General features: G+C 40.6%; 1 protein-coding gene across 4 annotated transcripts in view; it reads right to left on the bottom strand.

The window, feature by feature from the left end:
* ARHGEF28 (Rho guanine nucleotide exchange factor 28) overlaps positions 1-13,847 on the bottom strand; it is a 125,821-nt gene that overhangs the window by 56,222 nt on the left and 55,752 nt on the right. Inside the window, exon 1 of one of the 4 annotated variants that reach the window (XM_057406125.1) lies at positions 2,043-2,360. The exons of the other annotated variants lie outside the window; for them this stretch is intronic. Within the exon in view, the coding sequence (XP_057262108.1) occupies positions 2,043-2,127 (85 nt within the window). The 5' untranslated portion in view covers positions 2,128-2,360. Of the gene's footprint in view, positions 1-2,042; positions 2,361-13,847 lie in introns of those variants that run through there. 4 annotated transcript variants of the gene reach the window in all.

The raw sequence follows: 13,847 nt of genomic DNA, 5'->3' as shown, positions 1-13,847 counted from the left end.
GACACACACAGCCTCATCAGGATGGAGGGAGTCTGCAATGCATGGCTCCAAAGGTGCACAGCCTGCTCTTGGCTCTTACCAGCCCCCAGGAGTTGAGGGGAACAGCAAGGGCTCCACCACCCAGTTTGCAGGTCCCCAAGCAGGGACAAAAGCTGACCTTGGGGCACACAGGGAGCTTAAAATCGGAAAACACTGATGTGTATGGTGCAAAGTCCGCCTTAGACTCTCCCACCAGAGGTCTGCACAGCTCCCAGGGGGACCAACCCCAGAACAAGAAACCAACAGCCTTTGGTTCAGAGGGTAAGGGAGGAAGCTGACATTCCATTGCCCAGGTCAGCCGGAGCACCCAGCACATGTACAGAAAACCTCCATGACTTTCAGGGTGGGGAGAAGGAGTCCTGCACCACTTTCTATCAGGCACTACAAACCTCTTGTTTGCTGAGACCTGAACTCCTGCATGAAGGAAATGCAGCTGTGAGGCACATACCCCACACCTAAGTGCCAGAATCTGCTGGCCGTATTCAGTTAGGACCAAGAAGAAACAGATCATGAGTGCAGACCATGAGCCTGCTGTCCCCTTGGCAGAGGCACTTCTCCCATCATATGGGCACCCAGGATTTCAATTCCTCAAGCACAGGTGAACCCTTGGACTTTACCACTAAAACATGCACATGCATCCAAGAGCACCTTGCTCCAACAATCCCATATACATGATCAGCTCCGCATACCAGCCACATGCGTTGGTATACTGTTAGCAGGGATGAGAAACCAGATCCAATACTACAACATGCAAACACCAGATGTGTATGAAGTGCTTTACCACAGGTGAAGTGTTAAGGAAAAAAAAAAAAAGAAGAAAAATAAAAGGCTGCCTAAGGCATAATAAATCACAACAAAAATGCCATGGAGGATGGCTGTGGATGGTTGTGGAAACAACACACACCATGCAACATATAACCCACTTCATCTTCTCTGCAAATTGCATCTGCATCCATACATATTGCAGAAATTCCTATGCACTTGGGAAACAATGGGTTTCCCCATGAATAAAAGTAAGAAGTTCAAAAGTGTTCTGCATGTTAAAATGTGCGTTTTGTACACATTTTTCTCTCTAAAACTAGGTCAAAGTCTCAGTCTGTGTAAACATGGTTCTCCTGGCTCATTGACTTTAATGACACTGACGGATCTTGCTTCTCTTATTTGTTTTTTCCCTTTCTGAAACACAAAAAAGCAATTTTATGGAAGGAAGCACAAATTACATTTTGTTGCCATTCTTTCTCTTCATTTCTTTGCTCTTACATGTAGCAAAAACTTATCTTTCCTCATTAAAGCTTTCAGTGCTAATTCTTCCTAACATAAACTTGCTGGTCAGTGCTTTTCAACCTTTTTAAAACCTCCTTTATGATACTGACAACATTCATAATGCTTACCTCCCAAAGACTTCTCAACAAGGGAGGACAATGTCTAACTATGCAAGGACAGTAACTGACCCTGCCACAAAAGACAGTAACTGACCCTTTCACTTTAATTTACAGATAGCAAAAGAATTCCCTCTTCATTCTGGTAAGATTTTTCTAACATTAATTATAATAATAATAATAATAATAATAATAATAATAATAATAATAATAATAATTCCTGTTAGCTCTTGAGGCTTGAGTTACCAAATTCTCCCCAAATTAAAACTGTAGCCAGCAGAGCTTTCTGTAGTCACTGCTGTGCCATGCAGCTCCCAGAGTAAGAGCTATGCAGTGAGAGCTACACATGCATGCAGAAGAGAGAAAAAAAAATTAAACAAAACCAAGAACATAAGAAAGAAATAAAAATAATTTTAAAGAACAGTACAAAATTTTGAGAAAACACTTTCTTCTCAACAAATTCCGGCACTGTTATCTACAAAAACATAACTAACAGTGAGGTAGACTTTTGATAGAAAATTTACTTCATGTGAGCTGTTTAGAGCCACCTGCACACAATCAGACAACAAAAAGGAGGCAGAGCTATTAAGGAAGAGTCAGTTAAAAGAAGATAGCTTTTTCTACCTGGTTTGGGTGCCCTTCTTCGAATCCTCATTTTAGGTAAGGAAGGCCAAGAGTAATTAAAAGGTGAATCAGAATCTGAGTCCATTTTTGTGCTAAATAAACAGAGAGCAGATTCCCAAAGTTGCACTTTGTTGTTCTCAATAGCAAGTCAAGTCTAAGAATGATGTAAAATAAAGGAATGGACAAAGAAGGATCAAATTGCCCACTAAACACAGGGGAGGGAGAAGCTGTAAATGTTTGCTGTCTTCGGGCGTCCAGGCATGTAGACAGATCAGGCTGCAAATATTACGGCAGTAGCAATGAGGTTAAAGTATGAGAGCTTTGAGTGGAGCTGTTGCATCGTGGTCCACAGCTATTTTAAAGGTCACAGTGTGACAATGAATCATTAACTCACCTCTCAATTTTGATGTAAATGAAAACAATAGGAGTTGAGTAAAAATGAGAAAATACATCTCAAAAGTAAAAAAAACATTGCAAGCTTTTTCAAAACTTTGTTTACATGTTAAAAGTGAGGTTTACAAGGACTCTCAAATTAGGGACAGGCAAATGCTGGAATTAAAGAAGCCAAAGATTAACCGTAAAACTAACAGCACTAATCACTCTGCTGTACCATATATTACTCAGGAGTAATACGCCTCCTCTCAGCACTTACAACTGCAGCAGACCTTGGGATATTGCAGTTGCAAAAGCAGCAATACCCCCGCTCAAAATCTGTTGCTCCCATCTTTCCAGCTCAAATGAGCTTAAAGCTTATGTGTTATAAAGAAAGATTACACTGTCATTAGAGGAGCTCTCTTTCCAATAATATTTAGTCTGAATAGTATTTTCTCCTTCACACAGACAACAACTTAGTGAATCATAAAGACTTTGTAGAGCTGGCACCTTTACAACTCTGGTTCTAACCTCACAGCAATGCACAATACAGCTAGTGACTAATTTACAACAAATCCTCCATTCTTGTACAGTCTCCCTGAACAACTCGTAGGCAATTAGTATTCAGTAGGAACTCATTATCCCTTCCCCCAACATCTTTATGCTATAAAAACTGTATTTTTTTTTAGCAGGCTCAAATGTGGCTATACAAGAGCTAATACAAAAATAACATGTTCACTGTTTCTTAACCAACTCCACCAAACATTTCTTTTAGTTTCCCCACAATGTATGTGGTTTTGTATTCCACATAAAGGAGAAGAGGGAATGTGAATCAGCTTAAATGCCAGTTTTTGGAAGATGATGACATTTGAGCTTGTTAACACTCCTTATTTCACTTCAATTATTTTTCAGGCTTCTAAGGTCTGCAGCGCTACTTCTATATTATGTTTCAAGTGATTCCTCAATCAACATTTCAGTCAAAGATAACAAAGTATTTGTTGAAAGAAAATAATGCAATTCAAATGCAAATTAAATTCAAAACCCATTAGAAAAATATCTATCAGGTTTTCAGGGATAAAATAATTATTATACAAGCACTTCATAAAGCGCACAAAGGACATAAAACACAGTTGAAACACATCATTGTTCTGTCCTCCTTTAACTGAAGTTCTGCCAGCTTTGTTAGGCCTAAAAAGAGTAATTCGCCCCAGACGCTGGAAACCTTAGACTTTCACTTTAAATATTAGACACTCCCATAGACTTTGTTTGATTTATATATACAATTAACAGCCCCAGGGAATTACAACAGACAATGGATGACTGAAAATACAGAGAGGATATAAACCCATGCTTTAAGCATCCACTTCAAAATATCTCCACTCCCTGGAATGTCAGGCTCAAATTGCACTGATAAATCCCCTGGGCATACAGGAACGCAGGTGCTGACATACACCTTCCCACCTGCACACCATCAAGGGCACTCACCTGCCTCCCATCATGAACACAGTTTGAGAGAAAAGGAAAGGATGGAGCATATTTTGTTGGGTAACTTGTCCGCTTAGGAAATGTCTTTCCAAGTGCTCCAACATAAAAGATTTCCTGTCTATGCAGCAATTTTCCCTTCATAAGTGTGCTGTCTCACCCATCGGATGTATTTAATGCCAACTGGAATAAAAGTCATCACTTCAGCAATGTACAAAAGGCAGTGCTCCATGAACAAACAGTTTACATTTAGAGAGAGTATATGTTTTACAGTGCCTTTAAAACATCTCACATCTTTTATTTTAGCAATTATTCTTCTGTTCTGTTTTACGAGAAACGGTAAATTTGGTTTACATCTGTGATAAGTCCATTAGTGCATCTCTTCCCTAAATTGAACAATTTTGGATTTTTTCACTTACATATTCAACTAAAATACACTCACTCCCATTGGTCTTCCTGGACTTCTATTTAGCCCAGCAAGGGTTAACTAGAACCAAACAAAACACTCACAATGCAGAAATGTAGCCCATGTATTTAATGGCATTAAAATATTTTACATGCCGAGACATTTACTTTCCTGAATGACCTCTGTATGCTGCATAAATGTTTTCATTGCTCAGCTATTGCCTGCTCCCTCTCTCAAACTAGCAGCATTTAGAGCATTCTAATACAAATGAGTAATTAAGGATTATTAAATAATTTTTCAACAGCAGCCCTATTACATAACACTCAAGAGAATCAGCTACCAAATTTCTGCTGTAATAAAACCCTGAGCATTACTCCTGCCATTTATCTTTTATTTCTCAGCCAATTTCTTGGGCTTTTCACCGCTTACAACTATCTCCCCTGAATAGGATCTCGCACAGGAATTTGTCAGTGGTAGTCTGAAAGTGCAGATAAATTATCAACCTTAACCCCTGTTTCTGAAGGGTTAATTGAATATCACTCATGTTATTTGCTCTGTTCAGGCCTCATGAAAGGTGGTTTTTTTTCTAGTTTGTAAAACTCCTTTATGCATCCATGAAAGACCTCATGCTGGTTTTCTGCCACAAAGAAGGGCTTTGCCTTAGTCTTTGGCTAAAAATATTTTTCTTCCCCATTCTTGCACTTTGTGGGATGGTCCAACCCACTTTTCACCTGACACTCTTTGTTCCCAAAGTGGTGGCATTTGCATGCAGCTGGCAGAGAGATCTGGCAGCTTATAAGAGAAAAGGTGCTTTCTAGCTGGAAAATATTAACCTTACTTTCTGTAAATAATGTCTTCAATTATGTATACCTAGGTATAGATGTGAAGATAAAGAACAAATAGGGCGGTTGTGTGCGTTACCTAGGGCTAATGCTTTTAAAAAATAATGTAATACATTAAATTCTCTCACCCAATGCTTGCTAAAACATATCCAAATGATATACATGTTTTTCAGAGATATTACAGTCTATTGTCTATTGTCTGAATGTTCCTGCAGCTCATGGCAAGACGGAAGGAAGCAGAGGAATGTCACCAGCATCTGCAGTCTCCATGGAAAGGCACTGTTGCCTCCCCAGCACGCTCAGAGGACAGCCCCACAGCTCCGAGCAAGTGCCAAACACTACTAAACCAGGAGCTGGCAGCTCTCTCCCTCATGCAGATCTCCTTCTGGTCTGGCAGACAACCCCTCTGTGCCCAGCACCCCCTCCCGAGATGGAGAAAGGATGTACACAGGATGTAAAGCTGGGCTGTCAACCCCAGAAACAAGGCTGGAGAGGGTCACTGTTGGACACAGGTTTGGTGAGAGCTGCCTGAACAACGGCTCTGCCAAAACTGCCCTTGCAGTTTGCTCTAGCCAATCATCCCTGACAGCGGATTCCCCCAAGCATGGTTCCACCCCAAGACCTGCAATCATTTCCCTAAGCCACAGAGAAGAGTCCGATAAGGAAAGATGGTGTTGAAAGGGCTAGATGATGATCTCCACCAGCCTCTGTGACCCACAGGCACATGTGGCTTTCCTACCTTCCATTATTTTTACTAATTAAAGCACAACTTCCCACAGAGACAATCAGCCAACAAACATCGACAAAGTATCTGCAGTACCCCACACAATTGTCTTAACAATCATGTTGAAAACTCAGCAAATGTGAATCAAACGCAACTAAAAGCAAAACGCTACCACCAGATCCCACACATCAAGCACCTTCCAGTTCTTAACGCTCTTTACACCTGCACACAACAATGACATGATGGCTGTGCAGAGTGCTGTTAGCAACAGCCTCACAGGTCTCATAGGATGCCTTCTGACATGCATTATCTTTACCACCTCTCTTCTCTACCAAAGACCTGGGTCTTTCTTAAGAAAGTTTATACCAGAATAGTCAGGAGAAACTGCCACATCATTGTTCTCCCCCTCTCCCTTTCCCAAATCACTGATGACCCCATCATTGAAAAACACAGAACTAAGCCCAGATCTCTAAGATCTTGGCAGATGACCTCCCGCACTTGTTTTTATGATCTTCCTTATTGCTAAATTCCTGATGGGTGATTCATTCATTCAGTTTAGCAAACTGGCCCGTTTATTTCCTTATTTTGTGAACCAAGATTTCTTGAGACCTCCCACAAGCAAGACAGCTGTTTGGATCCCAAAAGGTCCAGGGCAGTCACTGCCCATCATCACTGCCCAACATATGACAGTATTTGGTGGATCCCACCTCTCTCACTAGCTCTCCATACTGGATCATCCTGAGGAGAGCAGGGTTGGGAAAGGCAGGGAGTGGGGAAAGGAGGAGGTTCCTGCACTGCACGCTTTCCATTACAAACTCATGAAGGCACAGCTTTCAACAGGATAAGAGATCACTAGTGTTCAGCATCTTCTTCTCACTACCAGTTTGAAGTGCCAGAGTTTGCTCTCCCAGAAAAGCATAGTCCTGGGTGAACTGAGGTATCAAACCTAGGCACATTTTCACATGAGATTAAATGGCCCTGACAACCCTCCTTCTCACACCTCCCCTCATGCAGGTGTTTTCTATTCTTGCATTTAAACAGCTGATGAAAAACCTCACTCACTCTACAGACCCCTTTTCTGTAATGTGTCTCCTATAGATGCTGTGGAGATAAATACCAGAAATATTAATGAAAAATACAAAATAATGACAGGGTACTATAAATTTGGGTCAATTTTTCATTGACTTACTTGTGCAGTTTCTTGGACACTAGCCTGGACATTAACACAGAGCAGCTGCTGCCTTCACAGACACCCTGATGAGAGTGGCAGGCCACCCTACCCATCTCCAAAACCACAGTTCTACACAGACCCCAACGTTTACTGAAACACTACGCAGTCATGGCAGGCTGTAGGAGAAGCAGTCAATTTATCTGTGCCACTTTGTGGATTGCTTTAAGCTAGACTGCCAGTCCAAGAGTTTTTATGCTCCACTGTTTTTACTTGCACATGGATATATCCTTTTACTAACCCCAGACAGAGCACATGGAATCACAGAGCTGCTGCAAATCACCCAGACTGAGAGGAGACCATGCCATCTAAATTTATACTTAACTGCTTATTATTGCCCAGCAAGTATATTTCTAATTACAATGTGAATTATTAAATTAATTAAGGCTGTTCTTTTAATATTTTATTTGAAACTAAGGTGACAACCACAGTTAGAACAGGTGTAGCAAAAATTTAAAAAATCACACTAAAAAATGTCACGTTCACGATATTCAATGGATGATGCAGCATCCTACAGAGAGCTGTTAGGAACACTCACTTCTTGTGAACTATGAACAGTGACTGTTCATAGTGATACTTCTATCTTGTTTCTTTGATAAACTAAAGGAGCAATGTACCTTTAAAAATTTAAGAGAAACAGCTTTACATAACCTATACTCATCCTGGAAGATCCTTGGAGAACACCCACAATATTGAGACGAGGAAGGGCTCAGAGTTTTTACAAAACTGACGCAAAAACATGACCTCTGCCTAGTGCTGACTCAATGCAGCTCCAAAAAGTCAGTGGGCCTGCACACTGCATTATCTCAGGCATTGTTCCAGACTCTTCATGTTGCCCAGTTAACTGTCCTACTGTCAGGATTTCACAGTGTTCCTCTGACTCAGATGTTTCTGATCTCTGCTTCATGACTGATTAAAGATTTCTGTCTTCCCTCCCGTCCTTCCTTTTACCCCCATCCCCCGCCTTTGTTTACCACATCATTCACCTGATGTGGTTTAGCATAACAAGCTCATTAGTACTACTTTCATGTGACAGCGGTCAGTATGCCCTGACTCTTGAAGTAACCACTAAGTACTTCCAACAGAGTACATAAAGATGTAATTTGGCTGAATGCTCTCCTTGTCCAGTATCTATTCACATCAAAAGACTAGCTGGGATATGCAGCACAAATGTGGGTGGAAAGCTTGTTGCTTTCTGTCCTGTACCCTGATGAAAAGCTGGCTTGAGTTTATTTGCAAAAGCTTGAGAACACGGGGCTAGAGTCAATAAAAATCTCTTCCTCACACAGTTCCACAGAGGAAAGTGTGAGCCTGAGCAACACAGAGAACGCATGCAACCTCACTTGAAAGCAAACCCAAGTTTGACTTGGGCCTCATTCCTACTGACATTTCACCAATGAAATGGCTGCTGCAGACTGCACCACCAAAAAGTTCATCAAACCCCCATCTCATTAAAAATCAAATTTTCCATGTTTTAGGGAGGACTTCAAGGGAAGGGCTGCCTCTCAAGAAGGAAGAAAGCTGATGTCGTGGTTTAAGCCCAGCTGAGAAGCAGATTCATGTGTGCACTTTCAAGACTACCACTGTTTTCTTCACAATGTATTTCTGGATTATATTTTACATTAAAAGACTAACTTGACATTAGATATATCCCAGATTGTTTATTTATGTTAACATGAAATGAGAACAGGCAGAAGACAGGCAACAGAGATTATTTAAACATCAGGAAATAGCAAGCCTCTTTTTGAAGGATTAGTTTGTTGAGCAAATTTATTTTACATTTCAGGCAGAGGAGGAGGACAAGTTCTGGGAAGCCAGACAGCACATTTGTAACTTGTTCATTTTTCTTTCTGTTTTCCTTTTGAGGTTAACTTGAATTATAATGTCTCAGAAAATCAAGAGCGGAGGAAACTCAAGAAACAAGAACAAGCTTGTTTTAGTGCCTAATGCTGCTTCTTAGAGATTTCTTCACGGCTTTTTAATTGATCCCAGTTCAGCCTCACATCCCAGGAAGATCTTACTTTCCACATCTTCTGTAGCTCTCAACTATTCTACAGTCTTCAGTATTTAGTTGTTTACAGACACTCCAAACAAATGAGAATATGGTTTTTTTTTCTACTGAAATAAACTACTGCCATGTTTAAATATTGTTTAAAGGTTGTTTCTGGGAGGACTGTGACAGATCAACCCCAAGTCCTCTGCAAGGTGCAAGGAACCATGCAAATGATTTGCAGAAGCTGAAGCATCAACATGAAGGTCTCTGAAAGCTGCAGCAAGAAAGGGCAGAGTGCAATTGCTGCAGTGATTAGCTGCAGCAAACCTTCAGCTTTCTTCAGCTATTATTTTCGTCTGCAATTTTCAGACCACCTACTTTTCAAATAATTACAAGTTTTTAGAAAAGCCTCCTTTACTACTAACTGACCTTCCAGAATGTCTTTGGCACAACCAGTCTAAGTATTTGCACATCTCTAATCATCCAAGTATTGCAGTGCCCATTTCTCACCTCACTCTGTCTTTCTTGTTTCAGGTGAAAAACTAAGACACTGCGAAAAGACAAGTGACATGCCCACGGTCCTACTGTAAATCTGTTAAAGAGAGAAACTGAAGCAAAGGTCTGTAGCTCCTGGACTAGAGATGCTTCATCAGGATCACCCAACCTTTCTCGAAGCATACATAAGAGAAAGATAAGATCGAAAGCTGCCAGGAAAAGATAAAAATTACCACAAACAGAAAAGATCTGAATAGTCTTAATCATGAGATACTTGTAACAGTCTCAAATAGGCTACACTCAGCATGTAACTTTTGCTTTTATTTATCAGTAAGTATAAAATTATTGCCTATAGTTCCAATGTCAAAATGGGCACAGTTGACTCAAAACACTTCCAAATGCAAACATGCTGGCCACCAAAAACCAAAAGCAAATGAACACTAAAAGGGAGCCTGCATGTCAAAAACATGACTGCAGTTCAGTACAAAAACTAATCATTTTACAGACTTAACAAAAACTGCACAGAGGTGGGACTCCTGAGAGCAGGACCCTGCTTTTTTCTATCTTAACAAACTCACCTTTTTAAGTCTTGCCAATCAGGGTAAGGAAATCTAATTCAAAAAGAACAAAACATCAATACTGAAACTAGATTTTCCTGCAGATTACAGTGCAGCCCTACTGGTTTACACAGAGAAGATCATTAAGTTCTGTTCCTCAAACTGATCTGTGGTTGAACTGTGATTTCTGTGGAGCCATGAAAATCAAAATGCAGACTCTACTAAAAACGTTTTGTAGCTGCCTGGTCACATAAGGCAAACTGCCAAAAATCTGGCATCAGTATTTTTATCTCTTGCAAAACACGGCTTGTAGAACTTTTTCATCGCTGGCAGAGCAAGTACATTAGATTAGACAGACACCACTAGGTAACTGGCACTGTAACTAAGAGAGCAGGGAAAATATTTTGAAGAAAACACCATCATCCTCCCTTCCTGAAGTATAGGAAACAAACGAACTGTATTTCCTTGGGAGAAAAAACAGGGGTTAGATTTTTATAAAAGAGAAACTTTATAAATGGCCATATGAATATCTTCTTCCCAAAGCAGCTATGCAAAAGAGGAAGGAATTATAAATGTTTAAAAACACATGCCAGCTAACACTGTCACATGCCCAACAGTAACAGCATTCAACTGTCACCTCCTAGACTCTCTCCCAAAATGTACAGGGTTGCTGACTCTGAGGATGACAATGCCTGGCAATAATACATAATATTTCAATATTTTAACATTGTAAGGAAAAAAAAAAAAATCTTTCTTTTTTGTTGCTTTCCATTTTTGTTGCTTTCATTCAGCCACTCCAACTGGATATTGCTTTTGTCTCTCAATCTTTCCAGTGTGTTTTCTCTCAATGAATTAAAAAAAAAAAACAAACCTTTTTTTTTTTTTTTCTCTCATAAATGCGAAACAGATCTCTAACAATTTCCAGGGGATACAGAGAGAGGAGAAAGACTGGCAGGTGTGAACAGCACTGAACTCAGGACTCTCCATAGAACTCCTGTCCAGCATAGTCTAGTATCCTGTTGTGTGCCACAGTTTATTCCTATTTCTTCAATACTTGAATATGGAAACCCCTAAACAATCATCTTCCTGGCTTCTTATTGGCCCATCCCTATCCTGACACTCACAAGGGTGGGACCCCAAGGGCTCTCCTGGAGGATTAGAAGCCTCGTGTGTAACAAATTGAACTACAATTCTCAAAATTGAACTGCAAGATTCAGCTGGTGCCTGTCAGGTCCCAACCCAGTGATGAAGAACACAGGGAGCAAGGAAAACCATTATGCTTTTAGCATCCTACCGACTGTTGCAAATGCCCCTGCAAATATACTCACAAAACTTTGTTGGCTGTAGGGAGCCAGAATGGTCAATATGCTTGAAAGGAAGGCTGGGGAAGAAAATAGAGAGCAGGAACAGCAAAGCCTTTCCAGGAGCCACCCCTTCCAACCCAAAGCATTCCATGATGAGATTGATTTTTGGTAAAGGTTTCAGAAAGCAACAACCACAGAGAAAAAGAAGTTAGAAGCACAAGTGGGTTGATCTGTACCCATTCAAAGAGCATTCACATTTTCACTCTTAAAAGTCCTCTTTGATTTAGGCTCAAATTTCCAGTGAGCTTCCAGAGTTTGCTTGTTTCTATTCATTCTTCTTCACTCAAACCCCCTTAGCTGTTTTCCCTCTTCCTCTCCCCCACTGACAACCGTTTCCATTTCTCTCTTTATCCCCCGCTGTGTGCTCTTCCTGCCAAAAACATCACCATTTAACAACATTGCCAAGCAATTTTTTAAAAAGTAGTTTAAAACAATCCAGGATAATAAAACTGGTATTTAGTCATGCGTTATGAGTCAGGTTAGAACATATACTGATCTTTAAATTCAAATAAACCAATAAAACCAGCTTAAGTCAAGTTATAAATTTCTGGTTGTCACCAAACTCTATTTCCATCCTTCTTCATCCCTCCCCTTCCACCTTTTACTGCATGCCCAATAGCCCACTCACCCCCCCAGCCTACACTTCAGCCCCATCAGATCTCACACACAGTGTTGACTGGCAGCCCCCAGGCCCTGCCGAGGTCAGTAGCAAAATCATATCAGATGTCTGTTATGAGCATTACAGCCAACTTGAGTATGCAATGGGGAGATAGGCAAGGAGAGCCCACAGTCCAGCCAGCAGCGAGTCCATGCTCCAGTCCTTACAGAGAGCAACCGAATTCTCAGTTACAGCAATGTACTTCTAAACCAAGCAGAACCAATTTCACTGCAGCTTTCCCACAAGAAGTCAACTTCTTAAATGTACTACACGGTAATTAGAATTTAGGGGAGAGACAGAGGGACGGTTTTTTTTCAGGTAAGAGGTAAAACAGGATTTTTCTTGGTTTAATATTAACTGTGCTTGGGACAAAAGTATTTATATATACATGTATATGTACAGATAGATGTGTATCTACATGTTCATATCCATATTTAGAATTATCAGTCATACATACATAAGATCCTAAGAAAATATATTTAAATAAAATTTTAAGCACCTAAATCTTGTTTGAAGTTGTACGCAAATTCACCACTTTTTTTTACCCCAAAGCTCCTCTAAGAATCTATACTCAAACACTCCTAACAGTAGGAACCATGGCCAAAATTGCTTGCTTGTTGTCTGCAGAGGACTCAGGATCTGCTACAGCTGCCCATCCAAGCACCAGAGAGGAGACTGAGCTAGTCTGAAGCCAGAGAGCTTGGTTCCTGTTCCAGCTGTCACAAGCAGCACTGCCTTAGAAGGAAAAGGCTTTTCAGAACTAAGAAAGAGAATCAGCTATAATTTCAGGGTGGAGAACTTCACCCTGTCAACTTTCAAGCTACCTTATGTTCCTTCCAGATGGTATAAGTGCAGCAGAGACTGTAGCAGATGTGATTTCAGATTAGCAAACCATAATCCCTCCCCAATGGCTCCACACCCTCCTATGCTGAGATACAGTCCAACACTTTGGTTTCACTTGACAAAAAAAAATTTTATCGTATGGGTAGTAACATCTCATGTACATGCACTGCATTACTGAGCAAGACAAGGACTGCTATGCTGTCCTATGCTCAAAAGCACTGAAGTCAGGATAACTGTGAATACTACTATGTTTGCTAATACTCACAATTCCCTTAAGGAGCTTTGGTAACCCTTGGATGGGAGAGTGAGACAAGCACTTACATGGCTGAAGTACAGGCATTTGGCATAACAGTGACTAGAAAAATAGATAACTAGATGAATTAATCTATGTTATTAATTCATTAATAACATAATTGCTGAATTATAATTGAATGAGGTTATTAAAATAATCTGCCAGCTTCTTACGTTACAACTGTGCCTCTTGAGTTTACATCAGTTCATTCTCCTCTAACAAAAACCACCCCATTCATGCACATATATCCTCTCCCTTTCTACACACAGACTGACACTTCATTTTGCAGCCACCAAAGTCTGCATATGGACTGTCTAAATGCCACCATCTGGGCTGCTCTTTCTGAGCTCAGCACTGGACCACAGGCAGATGATGCCATCCTGGTTGTCTCTGCCTGGCACAGCAGCTCCCACTGGCAGAGCTTAGTTACTCGTTGTCTTTTGCTGTGCTTTTCATGAGCCTATGTTTGCAGATAGTTCTTGCAGCTTTCCCCAGACTTGAAAATACTGACCCTCCCATTTGAGTTTCAATCTCTAAATGTACTGCCTA

Source organism: Pezoporus wallicus, unplaced genomic scaffold (genome assembly GCF_028554395.1).
Source record: "Pezoporus wallicus isolate ANWC-B61680 ecotype Strahan unplaced genomic scaffold, APGP_CSIRO_Pwel_v1 contig_7506, whole genome shotgun sequence".
NCBI lineage: Eukaryota > Metazoa > Chordata > Aves > Psittaciformes > Psittacidae > Pezoporus > Pezoporus wallicus.
Note: the sequence above shows the minus strand (reverse complement) of the source record. Positions and strands in the feature narration are given on the sequence as shown.